The sequence below is a fragment of the Coturnix japonica genome, chromosome 1 (genome assembly GCF_001577835.2).
Source record: "Coturnix japonica isolate 7356 chromosome 1, Coturnix japonica 2.1, whole genome shotgun sequence".
In the NCBI taxonomy this organism is placed as follows: domain Eukaryota; kingdom Metazoa; phylum Chordata; class Aves; order Galliformes; family Phasianidae; genus Coturnix; species Coturnix japonica.
The window spans coordinates 13,236,038-13,251,934 of record NC_029516.1 but is presented as its reverse complement, the minus strand read 5'-3'; the positions used below and the strand labels follow the sequence as shown (position 1 = coordinate 13,251,934).

General features: G+C 40.9%; 2 protein-coding genes across 5 annotated transcripts in view; one reads left to right on the top strand and one right to left on the bottom strand.

Moving 5' to 3' along the window:
• Window positions 1-11,238, bottom strand: part of DUS4L (dihydrouridine synthase 4 like) — a 31,553-nt gene extending 20,315 nt beyond the window's left edge. Inside the window, exons 1-7 of one of the 3 annotated variants that reach the window (XM_015851092.2) lie at window positions 11,065-11,238; window positions 10,788-10,909; window positions 5,877-5,994; window positions 4,412-4,534; window positions 3,445-3,671; window positions 2,306-2,545; window positions 1,178-1,467 (exon numbers count right to left, since the gene is read on the bottom strand). In XM_015851092.2, coding sequence (XP_015706578.1) covers window positions 1,445-1,467; window positions 2,306-2,545; window positions 3,445-3,671; window positions 4,412-4,534; window positions 5,877-5,994; window positions 10,788-10,909; window positions 11,065-11,174 — 963 coding nt within the window. In that variant the 5' untranslated portion in view covers window positions 11,175-11,238 and the 3' untranslated portion in view covers window positions 1,178-1,444. Of the gene's footprint in view, window positions 1-1,177; window positions 2,546-3,444; window positions 3,672-4,411; window positions 4,535-5,876; window positions 5,995-10,787; window positions 10,910-11,064 lie in introns of those variants that run through there. The other 2 variants (XM_032442435.1, XM_032442442.1) reach the window with 2 other exon arrangements.
• The window catches only part of COG5 (component of oligomeric golgi complex 5), a 172,599-nt gene continuing 167,887 nt past the window's right edge, over window positions 11,186-15,897 (top strand). The window contains exons 1-3 of one of the 2 annotated variants that reach the window (XM_015850827.2): window positions 11,186-11,352; window positions 11,877-12,016; window positions 13,143-13,200. In XM_015850827.2, coding sequence (XP_015706313.1) covers window positions 11,295-11,352; window positions 11,877-12,016; window positions 13,143-13,200 — 256 coding nt within the window. In that variant the 5' untranslated portion in view covers window positions 11,186-11,294. Of the gene's footprint in view, window positions 11,366-11,876; window positions 12,017-13,142; window positions 13,201-15,897 lie in introns of both variants that reach the window. The other variant, XM_015850892.2, reaches the window with a different exon arrangement.

Sequence of the window (15,897 nt, the reverse complement as noted above, 5' to 3'; positions counted from 1 at the left end):
CATGTAACTCCCACGTAACCACCGCTGAAATCCAGCCACCCCTCCAGGGTTATCTGGGGCTTTTTTTAGCTTCTCATGCTGTCGCATGTCACATCCAGCAGTTTCACCCTGGGCAGTCAGCTCAGCTGATTTGCCTGCAGTTCCAACAGGTACCTGTCTGCTTGGGAAGGGGTTACCTGGCCTAGCTGGGCATGACCAGCCTTCTTGATACAAGTATCTGAGCTGCTCTTGAGAACTGCCACGGGGGTTTCTTTAACGTGTACCATAAGCAGCACAGGCTGTTCAAAGTATGGCTTTTAAACTGAATTTTTGCAACTTATCCTGTGTCAAAGCAATGAAACGTGTTCAGATGCAGACAAACTGATGAGAGGAAGGAGGCATACGAATTAGCTGACAGCCATTCATTCCACCACATAACAGGATGGTAAACTGCTGTTGACCTTTATGTCACTTAATTGGCCAGATCAAGCACTCCTTAATTACTAGAAATATTAACTGCAACCTCGGTCTGGTACTTCAGGCAGAAATCTCTATGATTGGTATCACACAGGCACAACAACTGCTGCCTTCAAAATCATCGAGTATTCAGTTCCTAAATAGGTCAAGGTATTTCAAGGCCTCTAAATTACCATTTCCCCACTACTAAAATAAATGAATAAATAAATACACAAGCCTTGCATTTGTGTTTTTGATTCTAATGAATCTTTTTTTTCCCCCTCTGCTCTGTGTGGTGACTGATTTGCTGTATCATAAAGTCTTAAGTAAATGCTATCGCAGGACCTAGTTAATACCCGACAGAATTCCTCTCTTATGCAAACCAATTTTGTAGTTCTTAATTCTGAAGCAAGACTTGAGGCATTTCCAGAACTGAGGAGAACTGAGTACTGCACTACAGTTGGATGAACTGGAAATACAAGCCATATCAGAGGAGATCTATAAGCTTAGCTGTCCTAAAGAGCAAATGAGACATGATGATTTGGGTCACGCTTTTCTAACTCATTTGTTTACCTCGATCAGAGCAAATTCTCAATGAAAAATAAGTAAGTCTTTTTTGTCACTGCATTAAAAATAACTGTGGGACCATAGATATCTAAACTACAGATATGGGGAACGGCCTCAAAAGCAAAACCCCCTCTCCCGGGTTGCCATATTGTACACTGTAATAAGCAAATTACAATTGTATACAAAAGCAAGGAATTTATTTAGAAACTTTAGAACCATTCACTTGTATATGCACAAAGTACCCATTAAAAAACTAAGCATTTCTTCTATGAGTTTCTGTGTAAACATAGAAAGGAAACAAATTATTTGATTACAAATAATTGTACTGCACAGGCTTGTGAAATTTCCCTTGCAGAACAAATGCAGCTGGAGTGCAGATTTATTGTCTTGTTCCAGTTTTCACTGTCTTCCTCCAATACAAAGATCCAATGTGAAACGGTTGTCATGCTTTGATAAGCAACACGCCTGCAGAAAGGATGCAAGAGTCCTACTGAGAGAATCTGTCAGCTTTTCTTTGGCCTATAAAGTCCTGGATTGGTAAATGACTGCATTTTAATCTTTCATAGGATTATTATATAGCAGATAACCAATACTGTACTTGGTTACACGGAACTTTCAAGTCTTGCATTCTAGATCCATCTAGGTCTGTACTTGATTTAAACTCTCTTCATTTTACTCTCTCCTTCCTTCTGTCATCTTATCTGTATTACAGGTTTGGTTTATTATATTAATGGTAGAATTTTTTTGAGTTATAAATTTCAGATTGTAAAAGGAACATCTAATTCAAGAGGGTACAGTGCTGGGCTTCAAACTCTTACAGTCATTAAGCTGGAAAATTAAACTAAAATTCAAAAGCACATCTTATGTCTGATATCAGTTAAAGCAAATATTTCTATAATTGCTCCCTTTGTGATCTTTTGGTCATGTATTTTTGTGATTATTTATGAGTAGTCCTGATTTTAGGGAGTTTCACTATAAAAAGGCCTTAGTTTTGCATACTGCTGTAAGCAACTGTCTGGTGAAAAATAAATTAAATCACTGCAGTCACATAACAGGCAACCCTCTGTACAGTAATGCCTTGTAAATAGAAATACACGTTTGTGGAATGTGGAGTATTTCTTTAGTTAAATATGCCAATGTAAAAACACTAAAAATATAAACCATCAGCCTGACCTCAGGATTAAGCCGTATTGAAAATATTTACACTGTGATATGGATTTAATCAGTAAGAGCCCAAGTAGCAACACTGGCAATTACAAAGTATGAGTTTACATACAACCGAAATGCTTTCAGCTACACACACCATAATGATGACCCAGGTAATCCAGAACTGCCGAGGTACTTGATAAAACATTAAAAACTTTCTTTTCTTGTTTTGAAGTTATCCGTTCCATCATGTACATTAAGTGGTGGTGAAAACATGTAAAAGGAGTTCCGTGCTCAAGAGCAATGTCAACCCAATCCTGGATGCACTTCAAAGGCGTTTCTTCGTATCCTGCAAACATAGCTGGATTTGCTAAGAGTCCTCTAGCCACCATTACACCTTCAAATTGCAAATTAAACAGTGAGTTACATTATTGTTAAATTTAACATTACATCCTTTTTATTGCACCTACTTTATAGCATCCATTATAACAAGTAATGGGAGAACAATAGGGTTAAGTACTGCATCTGTATTAAAGCCATCAGTTTAACAGCCCTGGCCCCTGAGAACCTACACCATCTGTCACCTCATTTCACCTGTTAACATAACCTACCTTCCAGAAATTCTGATGCAACACAGAAAAAAGAAGCCTTTCTTTTCTACTTTTTAAACAGCAATTCGATACTAGTCTGTTTTTATTTGCTACACACATATCAGCCCATTCTTTAACATGTAAGAACCTACTGTAACCAAATAACTGCTGGGTGACTTTTCACTTCCATATTTTACTACAGCTAAGGCAACATAAATAGATAAGAGTGTAATGCTTCATTGTGTACTTGAATCAAATCATCTTAATTGTTAAATATCTGGCTTGTTTATCTCTCTCCCTCTATATTCTTACTATGAGAAATCCATTACTGTTTGCAGGAAGTAGAAGATTTCGAGTCAAAACCGACAGTTCTATAATAAACGATCAGTTCCATAAACAGAATGGATGTCTGAAGGTCCCCCTTGAACTCTTACCTAACTCCACTACTGAGTGATGAAAGCATAAATAAGCAAAGAGCTTTTGTAGTTTGCCTTTCAAATGTACTTGAGACTTTGAATAACAGCGCTCTGGTTCTCTGATAATTACAAGAGATTCCGTTCATGAGCTTATTAAGCATCTAAAATACCATCCTTCATTTGTCTCCTCAGAGAAAAAGATGCAAACAACATCCCACTTAAAGCTAAAACAAATACTCGTGAATTTAATTTGTAAATTTACTTAGAAAGTAGGATATGTTTAATCTTACCATCTGCACCTGTCAGGTGATGAACGTTTTCAGCATCCTTTAAAGTTTTAATGTCTCCATTAGCCACAACAGGTATATGTATGCTTTCTTTAATTACTTTAATTGCATCATAATGTACTGGCTGATGTCTTTCTTCTATATTTCTCCCGTGTACTGTAATCCATGAAACTCCAGTTGCTTCAGCTTTTTTACACAGGTCTACTGTTTTTTTTATGTCTTCGTGTATCCTAAAATTCCAAGCAATTAAAGCATTAGCTGGCAAGCTACCTGAGCTGTATAAAAGCCCTCTATGAAGGAGTCACCAGAGATTTCTATAAATACTTATACAAAAAAATACTACTGTGGCAAAGTAAATATATATTTAATAAAGATGTATAACTTATTGAAATCACTAGTTATCATTTCCCAATTACATACCATCTCTGAAGCATGTGTGGTAACTTTTATGGAGATTAAGCAAGAATGCCCAAGATTCTACATTAATTGTCATTACTTCACACAATCCAATTTATAACAGTTCTCCTTTTCTGAGGGACTGCAAACAAAGCTGAAACTTAACAAATGATATGCAAAAGCACCATGGGATATGAAAATAAATAGCAGATGAAATGTTAGAAAGTAAAATAGACCAACAGTTTATACAAGTTCAGAAAGTGACAAAGGGAAGGAGAACATGTTTTTACAGAAGCTTTGTGGACTGGTTCCCAGACTTGCTGTCCTGTCTTTTATAGGCACCAGCAGCTAACAAGTAAGTCTGCATGATTGTAGACTATGTAGTGCTTTTACTTCATGGAATTATAAACCTTTTAACTTGTACTATCACGTCTTTTGGATTGCAATAAATTCTGGCATCCACTTGGATATCTGGGCAAGCTGTCAAAGCCTGTGCTGGTTCTACCATCTGAGGTTGGGACTACCTGCCCCAGATACACTTCTCCATGTACTGCAAATAGGATGTTAGACGTACCTGATTTTAATAGATACTGAAAATCGAGGATTGTCGATCTGATTCCGTACATGTCTCACCATATCTTGAACTAGCTCTGGTTTATTTATTAAGCAAGCACCGTAACCTTCTGCCATTGCCCATCTTTGAAAGGAAAAAATAACATTGTATTCTACAATTGAAAAATGCAGATCAATTTCAGTTAAATGTATCAGCTTGTTTATAGTATTCAATTGCATCGCTGAGTGAGCTGAGATAATAATGGCTGTAGTTTGAGCATATTTGCAGTGTGACACCAGCTTTTAGATCCTGGTTCAGTTTCTGCTCTGTTGCTATAATTTTGGACAAGTAACTGATCTATTCTGGTTCAATTTTCTATCCACAAAACAGGCTTACAAGGAAGAAAAACATTTAATTAAGAATGGTTTAGATCACACATGAAATAAATAGTTTGATATTTCCCCTTCTGTTGGGTCAAGGGTTTCTTTTGAACAGAACATTACTTTGTGTTGGAAAGGAACACATTTGAAGTGGAATAAGAATCTGACTTCCATAATACTATCTTTTGTTTCGAATGTCAACAATTACTTCTGATTGGCAGGACACAACCTTTGCTTCCACTGAACAGCAGCACTCTTTTCTTTAAAGATTTTTTCTTATACAGGCAGATAAACACAGCTCTACTACATTGAAATCAATGCGCACAACATTTGGACATCTCCGATGTCTTCAGAACTGTTTTCTCCAATATTGTAATGTTAAATCGATAACTAATTAGAATACCCAATTAAATATGTGTACCATAGTACTATCTCCTGCTGTCTTACATTTATTTTTGAGAGATTTACTTAGAAAAAGACTGCCTGACAAATGTATAATAAATGGTTCTCAAATGAACCATCTACTGAGAATCTTCCCTTGTGCATTATTATCTTGCCAAGACAAAATCTTTGAATGATCACTAATTCGCTGTACTTCCAAACTGAATAAAAGATGGAGGGAATTCTGTTCAGCACTTCATGAGTAATACAGTCTGTATAATTACATTTGAGGGACTGTTCTTCACTTGCATAAGTCTGAGACATCAGGGACGCGGCTCATTAGTTTGGGAATTGCCATGTTATTTCTCAAAACACTCTGTGGATTATTTGCAGCAAAGTTCTTCTTCAGGAAAGTCAAATGCTACAGCTGCTAAGTCACAGAGACGGACACTTCACTTCTGAGCCGACCCTCAGTACCTCAGAAATGAAGAGGCAAATCAGCAAAGACACCTGGTCTTCCCATGGTGACGATGGGCATCTCAGGACATTCAGAACAGCATCTTACCACACAGATGTTTCAGTCTGACAGGTTAGAAAGCTATTTCAATCTCAAAGTCTTTTTTTTTTTTTTAAATTAAGACAGAACTGACTCTGAAAATGAAGGCCATCATCCTTTATTCTCTAATTAATTTAATCATATTTAACCATCTTTTTCAAATCTTTACCTCTGAGGACAGCCACAGTTGAGGTCTATTCCATCTGCAAAAGGACAGACGAGAAGGGCAGCATCACATAAAACTTGTGCTTCTTTGGCAGCAAACTGAACGATCAATGGATTATCACCTACTCCAATGAAAAGAAATTTAGAGGTTGAAAAAAAGAAATCTAATTTTTGAATGTTTCATCATTTAAACGCATTTAACTTTCTTAAAAACCTCAACAAATACATTTGTTTTCAACTGTCAAAATTAATAGCTTATTTAAAAGCAGCATTCTTAATTCAGACTTATCACAAAGATATAATGGGGAAAAAATGAATTCAGTTATTGTTCCTTTGTAATGTATGTTGTTCTTGGATCCAGAACACTTCAACATTAAAACCAAATTGAATAAAAACATCACTAGTGCCACCATACCTCCAACACAATCTATCTGTTCTCCATTAAGTTATTTTCCCCATTACACCAATGTTGGGAAACAAGGCCAACTGGGGGACGGGACTGAGCGATTACACAAGAATTGCTAGACAACAACAGACAAAGCAGCTGAAGTGGAACCACAGAAAGGGGATGTGATGAAGTGTCTTGATGACACTTGTCAAGTGTTGTGATGACATGATTCATGCATGGGAGGACTATGGGGGTAGGTAGGGGCATGCACATGTATGGGTGTATGGGACGTGGCTGTGTAGAAGCCATGCTGGTACATAAGCAGTGTGATGCAGCAGTAAATTCAAGAGCTGACTCCACAGCATCCATGTTTGTGTCTCTCCTAATGGGGTCCATTCCAGACGGGGTCCAGCCCGAGGTCAGTTGTCGGTAATGACACACCACCATTATTAAAATAAAATCTTAAAGGTCAAGCTGCACTGTCATGTAATCTCACCAGTTGCTGCACTGAACTCCAAAAAGTATGTACAGAACCAAATATGCTCAATGACTCCATTTCTGATTGTGATTTTTTCAGCTGTTTCACAGTGTGGTACCACAGGAAGGCTGCAGGGTAACACCCAAGTGGCTGTTAATGTGGGGCTGGACACCACCTTGAGAGACAATTAAGTCACATGGAGCAGCTGGGTGTCCCTTCCCTTTATTTGACTCATGTTTCAGCCCATCCTGGAAGAGACCAAAACAATACTCAAGAAATGGTCAGGTCAAAGGAGGGGGCCCAGTGCCACCCGCTTTGGTTTGGCTGGTGTCTGGAGTCTCAGTGCATCCTGGGACTGGAGCCATCTACAAACATGGCTGAGGGACTGTCCTTGCCCTTCTCACTGCCACATCCTTTGTTTTAAGCCACACCCCCCCCCTTGTCAACATGCTTGATGTGGGACCAGGACCGGTGATCTCCTTTTCTTTCTTAAGTTGTTAAGTAACCCAAAACTTACTTGAATTTCCTATAAAACTGCATGGCTTAAGCAGACAGAATTGCAGGAGAGCCAACGCATGCAGGATAACTTTTTAATGGATATCTCCTATTACAGGTTTTCTTTTTTTCCTCTTACGCACAGACCCTGAGTGCTGTTTCACCTTGATCTAATCAGAGGAATTTGCAAATCTAGATACCTCTCCCTTCCCAGGCAGGATAAGATACAGGAACACTGTTATAACTGACTCTAACACTGCCAGATCCTTGCCAGGGTTCTCCTCATGCTATGCCATTGCCTACGCATAGGCCAATGCAAACTTTCTCATCACTCACCGCTGTGCTACATAAACTCTCCAACTCTTCCTTTTGACTATACCTATAGCTGTGAGAAGTCTATCTTCTCTATGTAGGATTTTAACGATTATTTATTTTTAACTTACTGAAATAAATCTGTTGTTTTATGAAAATCTTTATGAAATCAGAACAGTGTGCAGAAATGATGATTATTTTCATGTCTTGTTGAAAACAGCTACTCTGCCAATGCCTACAATGCACTGGATACTTTCTGGAGCTGCTAAGTATTTTCTGCCAAAGAGAGTTACACTTCAAGCACGATCTGTTCCAAAGTTTTATCAGCCTGCTTACAGACTGCTGTGTTTTGCTATAGCTGTGTATGACACACAATTACTAACAAAGACTTCCAGTGTCATTGCTTCTATCTAATTTATGGTGAAAAAACAGCAACTCTTATAACAGCAACAACGAGGGAAGAAAAGATGTCTTACAGGAATTCATTATTAAGCAAACCAAAGGTAGGCTCTAAGAGAAAAAGGAAAAAAAAAAGAGAGGATTCAGCTTCCTGAAGTAGGACACAGATGTAAGGCACAGATCATGCTGATATTCCAAAAGACTGAGCAAAATATGTTGAAGAACCAGAAAACTGAGCGTTCCACTGAGGTGACTTCCAATAGCTACAAACTCTCCCCTATCTTATCCCAGGTCCTTTTTTGCTTCAATGCCAATATGGCTGGGTTTTGTCCAGTATGCAGGGCTGGAATGAGAACACGTAGGCAGGGGAAGCTTTTACAGTTTTTTCCTCTAGTGGGAAACCAAAGAGTCAGTGCTCCTCAGAGCGAGTCTGGTGAACTATTTGTAATCTACTGAGCCCCTGCAGAGAGCCAGATGGTCATTTGGAACAGGCTCTCCTCTTTGACACCTACTGCATTACACTAAAGGCATCTAAAAATATCTCAGTATTAGCAGTTACTTTCCAAATAAATTATTGCCGCAGTTAAGACGGACAGGGAACAGGGTAAGAAAAAGATCTGAGCACCAATGGAAAGAGAAGAGCCAAGAAATGCACGCAGCACGTGTACTTCTGGTACTGAAACAGACCGTAGGTGCTTCTGAAAATTTCCCTGTCTTAATGGAAATTACAGAGTTCTTGAAGTAATGGAGCTGAAGTCAGAGAGGGCAGCAGTGTCTTCTCAGTTAAGAAACTGAGTTAAGTCACTTAAGAGTTAAGTCAAGTACCTGAGTTAAGTTACCTAAAACTCCAGCATGCCCCAAAAATCCCTTTTGTATTTTCAAAACAGTGTCCATTTAGACAGTGCTTTAGCTGAAGAGATTTGTCTTGACGCAGCTAATATACTGAAATAATCCCAGGCTCCTTGTTTTTCAGCTGAGTATTAAGTAATAAAAATGCTACATCGAATCATAATTAAATTCTTAGCAGTAGACACAGGGAACATCTACCACTATTTTAGAAATAGACAACAAGGAAATGTCCATGCCAAAAAAACACAAAGGGCAAAAATTGCAATAGCAGGCTCCAAACCTATTCTGCTCATTAGAGTGAAAAAAGACCAGAAAAATAAAACAAATCCATATTAAAATTTTACAGTCATTTGTGGAGCTGATTGTTAAAAGCATAAATGCTAATAATGTAAATACTGTTATCCTGGCAAAGCTGATAGAGGCAGACTGGTTTAGGAGGCTGTAAAATTAAGGACAGCATGAAAGAGGTGAGCAGGGAAAAGATATTATTTACAACACTAGAACATCTCATCCTGCCACAAAAAAACCATATTCAAGCTTTCTTCCAAGGTGCACTCCATTAATAGGAGCCCACCTGCGCTTCCCAGTGACTCTTCCCTACCAATGACCTGCTGTATTCAAATAAAGCATGAAACCACAAATTATACTTACTACTACTACACTTAGAAAACCACTGACTCAGTGGCACAAACAGATAGAATCATTATCCTCTGTAGATCCTACAGGCCAATCTTACTTGCACATTAGCAATGCCTTCTCCATTCCTCTAATTGTAGCCATGCTAATGCTTTCCTTGTTCTACTTCTCTCCTACAACCACTTCATGCCCACTGATCTGTATTTGCACTGTTACCTCTTCCCACATACTCATGATCAGATTTTTGGGTGCAGCCAGAAGTTGGACTCGACAATCCTTATGGGTCCCTTCTAACTTGGGATATTTTATGATTTTATTCTATACTATTCTTCTGCCTTACCTAGCCAGGACTCTGTATAGCTCCTTATATATACGTATATTTTTCACCTGCTCTGGTTACATTTCTGTATCATGCCTGAAGCCTGGCTTCTCATTACAAACTCTGGCAATGCTTCTCTTTCCTGGACTCTTCTTGCTCCTTCTATCAGTCTTTTGACATCTCAAGGAGCCCATCTTCCATTTGACCACCTGCTAATTTAAATTACTGTTTCTGTATTAGATCACAGAATCACAGAATGACCTGGGTTGGAAGGGACCTCAAGGATCATGAAGCTCCAACCCCCCTGCCTGGCAGGGCCACCAAGCTTCCATGTTTACTAGATCAGGCTACCCAGGGCCCCATCCAACCTGGCCTTGAACACCTCCAAGGACGGGGCATCCACAACCTCCCTGGGCAGCCTGTTCCAGGGCCTAACCACTCTCCTAGTGAAGAACTTCCCCCTAACATCCAACCTAAATCTTCCCTCTTTTAACTTAAAACCATTTCCCCTAGTCCTGCTATTGTCAGCCCTTTCGAAGAGTTTACTCCCCTCCTGGGAGTAAGTTCCCTTCAGGTACTGAAAGGCTGCAATGAGGTCACCCCGCAACCTTCTCTTCTCCAGGCTGAACAAACCCAACTCCCTCAGCCTGTCCTCATAGGGGAGGTGCTCCAGCCCCCTGATCATCTTTGTGGCCCTCCTCTGGACCCTTTCCAAAATCTCCATGTTTTTTTTGTACTGAGGGCTCCACACCTGGACACAGTACAACAGATGGGGCCTCACAAGAGCAGAGTAGAGAGGGACGATCACCTCCCTATCCCTGCTGACCACCCCTCTCCTGATGGAGCCCAGGATCCCATTTGCTTTCCGGGCTGCCAGAGCGCACTGCTGGCTCATGTTAAGTTTCTCATCTATCAGGACCCCTAGGTCTTTCTCTGCCGAGCTGCTCTCAAGGACCACTCCTCCCAGCCTGATATAAACCAGGACACCATTGGTACATAAAACATCCCAAGAAGGCAGCAGTGCATTCACCAGAATTACCTCTGTTTGTAGTGAACTCGCTGTCCCTGGCTTTGGCCGACCTCACGAAGTCTGCCGCCACGACCATGGGTGTGTAGCACAGCTCGCAGCCGTACCGTCGGACCAGGGTGCGGAACGCCAGCCTAAAGGGGACAGGGCACAGCACAGACACACGGAGCGGACCTTACGAGCCGCCCTAAAGCTTCGATCTAATACGGGATGTGTAAAGACAAACGTGTCCGCGTCTGTCGCGCTCCCACACAACCCCAGGACAAGGCGCCCGCCCGCAGTCACTCACTTGGAGTAGCGAACCATCGGGGCACAAATCTTCACGACGTGCCCGGCCCGGAACAGACCCACCGGGTCCTTCCCCGGGCATCGTTCCCGTTCTGCGACGTCCCCGTTCATGTAAAGCGCGTTCTCCCCTCACGGCCCGGCCATGTCCCGCCCCGCCCGTCGCTCCGTGTGCCATCATCACCGCGCGCCGCCGCCGGGCAGTGACGCGCGGCAGAGGCTCCGCTGGGCGGCATGGAGGAAACGGGGAGCGGAGCCCCGGCCCCGGCGCTGGCAGAGCTGCAGGCCGATGGTGAGGCACGGTTGTAAGCCGGGGCGAGCGGGGCGTTGGGCCTCCGCGGTGTCACGTCGCTGAAAGTTTGTGGGGCGGAGGGGAACAGCGCGGGCAGCCCCAGAGCGGGGCCTGCCTTCATGCCTTCATGCCTTCATGCCTTCATGCCTTCATGCCTTCATGCCTTCATGCCTTCATGCTCCCCTCAGCCGGGGCTGCCCGGGTGATGCTGCCCGCATCCGTGCTCCTGAGGGGACGTGTGTGCGGGAGGCACGCAGGTGTCAGCCTCTGTAGCACAAACAGCGCACATCTTCGTTAAAAGTCACCACCGGAGCATAGTTTCCTCATGTAGTATAAGTTTACCCCGCTGTAACCATGACAGATGCAGTACGGTTCCATGAAGTTGTGGGTTTTGCCACGCAGACTCACTTTGATTGCAGTCTGTTCTCAGACCGCTCTCCCCTGTTGTGTTACATGGCTGGAGGAACCGGCACTGAGCACTGCCTGCTGTAGATCCATCATATAACATCTGAATCTGTTTTCAGAGTGTTACGCTGACTTCTTCAAGGAGGACTTTGATGTGAAAGCTTACACGTCGCAGTCAATCCATCAGGCGGTGATAGCTGAGCAGCTTGCAAAGCTTGCTCAAGGTATCAGCCAGCTGGATAAAGAGCTTCACGTACAAGTAAGTTTAAAGCATGCCTGGTGTTTGGGGGTGGTTGATAAAGTGATTAGAAGCTGATTAGGCCAGTGATCTTTGCTTTTGACGTAGCTTGGTAACTGAAGGTACAGCTTGAAGTAAAAAGAGCAGTGAATGTGACACTAACTCCACGTAGTACCCTCAAGGAGCTGTATGCTGTTTTGCTTTCAGTTTCTACACTCAGTCTCTGTGTGTGTGGAGGTTCCACTGTTCTTTGTAAGGGTTCCCTGACTCTTTTCAAACGATCGTATGGGCTATCAGAAGAACTTCCCAGTGTTTTGGCATGGTGGTTGTGAGAAGACAGTGAATGACTTGTCCTGCACTCTTCTGTCCTGTGCTGGAGTTTAGCATGGCCTTTACTTCTTAACTTTAACTGGGTGAACACAACCTGTGCTAATAGAATGGAATAGAGTCACTCAGGTTGAAAAAGACCTTAAAGATCATCATGTCCAGCCATGACCTAATCGTACTACCCTAACTGACAACCCTCAGCTACATCATGCCCCTGAGCACCACATCCAAGTGGTTTTTAAACACATCCAGGGATGGTGGCTCAACCACCTCCACGGGGCCTATTCCAGTGCTTAACAATAACACACCTCCACGCCTTCAAAAGGCATTTAAATTTGGATAGTCAAAGGCTTAGTGATAAAATCCAGGTGGACACTGCAAATACCATTGACCTGGCTGTGGGAGTGCATGATAAGTTTGTGCTTGGTTTGAAAAAGTGCTCCCCCTGCAATGGTAAATTCTTTGGAAGTTAGTTTCTAAATTTCATAAATAGAAATGAAAACATTAAAATGGGAATATACGTTATTACCGTGTTATTATTAAGCTTACACTTACAGCTACTGTTACATATCAATATGTGTTGAAACACGCTTGTTTTTCTGACTTATGTTAATATGTTGCCTGTACTGCAATATCTGACTCTCCCATTTTGAGCTTACCATTTTGTGCATCTAAAAGTGTTCTGAAAATGCTTTCATCTGCTTTTTCTTGGATCCGTTTAATAAAACATGATGATGATATTTTGATAATTCTTTCAGGTGTATGTCTCTGTTCTTATGTCATTGTTTCAATTTTCTCTCTCTTTTTTTGTTTGTTAAAGGTTGTTGCAAGACATGAAGATCTGTTGGCTCAAGCAACTGGAATTGAATCCCTAGAAGGTAAGATGCATCTACTGAATGCTTGCTAATTCCTATTTGCAGGGGAGCATTTTTAATTTCTGTGTGGGAACATGATTCACTGTAGTCAATAATGTAGCAGCTCCAGGTCTTACAACTGAGAAGTTGTAGCAGCTTTTTGTTTTTCCTGATGTCAGCAGATGGAGCTCCTGGGAGAAGATTTGACTGCTACTGCTCTGGAGTAACTGTTCCATAGGCAAAAAGCTTCATAGTCTGTTCTAAGCAACTTTAGCAATCAAGTCTTATTGAAGTAAGAAGCTACTAGATTAAATCTGTATGTTTCTGTTATTCCACTAATTGGGTTCTGGCTTTTAAAATAAATTGCTGATTTGTAAAGACTTCACCCAGAAACTGTGGAACGTGTACAGAGAAATGATTACAGAATATGGTTCTTCTCCTGGGTGCTCATTAGACCGGCCATTCTGCTTTGTGACACTTATTTGTGTCAGCTTCATTTGTGGGAGTTGGTGGGTTTTGTTTTTGTTTTGTTTTTGTGCAGAAAGATGTTTCCTTTACAGTATGCCTGCTTGCATATACTGTGGGATTCAAGCATATCTCACAGAATCACAGAATTGTAGGGGTTGGAAGGGACCTCTAGAGATCATCAAGTCCAACCCCTTTGCCAAAGCAGGCTCCCTACAACAGGTCACACAGGTAGGCGTCCAGTTGGGTCTTGAATATCTCCAGAGGAGACCACCACCTCCCTGGGCAGCCTTCCCCTTCTACTCTGTAGTAATCAAGTAACCCATCTTTCTCCCTTCTTCTGCTTTTAAGTCTTGTCATAACCAGAGAGTTTCTGTTTGCTGATGGTTATTGTACCATCTGAGCCTTTGTAAAGTATTACATACACTATTCAATTACTAGCATTTACATCTAGATTTTAGAAATAGAGAAATGCATATTTAATCTAGCAATGCTAATCCCCAGATATTTTTTTAAACAGTTGGAAAATGAAATCATAGGAAATGTGAAACCTGCTAATCCTCCAGACGTGGAATTTATCATCTACATGGTGATCATCTCCCAGCTTGTGTTCTATAGAACCACGTGTTCAGAAATCACGGTTCTTTCTGAAGGCATTCCTGCCTAAAACTGCTCTGAAGCAAAAGTGAAGTACTTCAAAACAGCTGTTCAGAATTAAAATATTTCTGTAGGAGAGGTGCAGTAAATAAAGCACTTTATAGCTGATAACCAAAAGTTGAAATAAAATTGAATTTGCATAAAAATTCTTGATTGTTTTCTATTGATATGGTGTTATCCTCCTTAAGAGGCCCCTTCTCTTCTGAAAGAGAAACATGGGAGGGCTCTCATCCTGACACTTTTTTCACACTTGAGACTTCAGTTGAAACTACAGTTCTATGCAAACAAAGATGATATTTTAAGTACTGCAAAACCTGCTTCTCTCTGTAGCATTTGGGCTACACGTGATATAATATGGTCACTGTAGAAGAACTGAGTCAATATCCGTAAGTAAAATAAAAGAGAAATAGGAAATTTAAGTATGAAGTTAGGAATACATAGCTTAGAGTATCTACATACACATAGTTCATTAATCTTCATCTGCTTACTTTCCTGTCATAACTCACAGCATGCACAGTCATTTGGATACACGAATCTCATTAAATATTGCAAATTAATTAACCTAACTTGTAAATACCCGGGGACTTCTTTTATTCTTTTAGATCTGTATACTCTGCTAATGGCATTAGATAGAAATACTTTTTTCTTGCTCCTTTTCTATAAATAGCTCACCAGATGTCTTCATTCACCTGCTAGCTTGAGATAGGTTAGGTAGTATCTGATATAGCAGATGCAGAGGGTAGACTACCTTGCCACCCTTTCTAATAATGCCTATTGGCAAGAGGAATGTTATGTTGCTGTGAAGGGTGCAACACTTGTAGATGTAGCAATGTCTTGTTGTCCCCTATTAGTGTGAAGTAGAAAATACAGCCCATCCTGATGTCTTTTCTCTCTCTCATATCTTCATATTTTTATCTGCGAGGATTGCATGCCTGCCATTCTATTTATAAATACAAGAAGACTCCTGAATCTATCAATAAACCAAGTTAATAATTCTGAACTGTGGAGAAAACGGGAGTAGGCCAACTTGTACAAAATAGAGGAAATAGAGTCTGAATAACAATAGTCTTGTTTATATTCTGTCTTTCCATATCATATGATAGTTTAGTTCAATTTGAATAAGTTACGCTTGCAAACACGGCTTTACAAGCACAGAGGATGTTTGAGAGTGCCAGCAAGAATTGAAACAAAAATAATTTCATAGGTCTGTGTTTCTATAACTTAATTCTCAGCAGGCTGATTCCATGTTGCAAAAGTGACTATTACCCTTGGCTGCTTTGTTTGCAATTTAGCAAGGAAAGAACAACTGTGCTTGTGGGTTTTCCTTTGCGCTGCTTTCCCAAACTAATCTGGAACAAACAAGATTAGGGTAGCTCGCTCTGTTTGTGATCTGAATTAGATGATCTCACAATGACATACCTTATTTTTGCTAAAGGTGCTCATGCACAGGAAGAAAACCTTGAAATGGCATTGCTTCTCAGTTCTCCTTGCCTGCTGGTTTCTCTGAACTGTCCAGTTCGTTTGTTAAATAAGTTGTGGTGCTTTTTATGTCATGTCCAGGTGTTTGCATCGAGTTATGTTCCTCTAATGTCAGTCGAG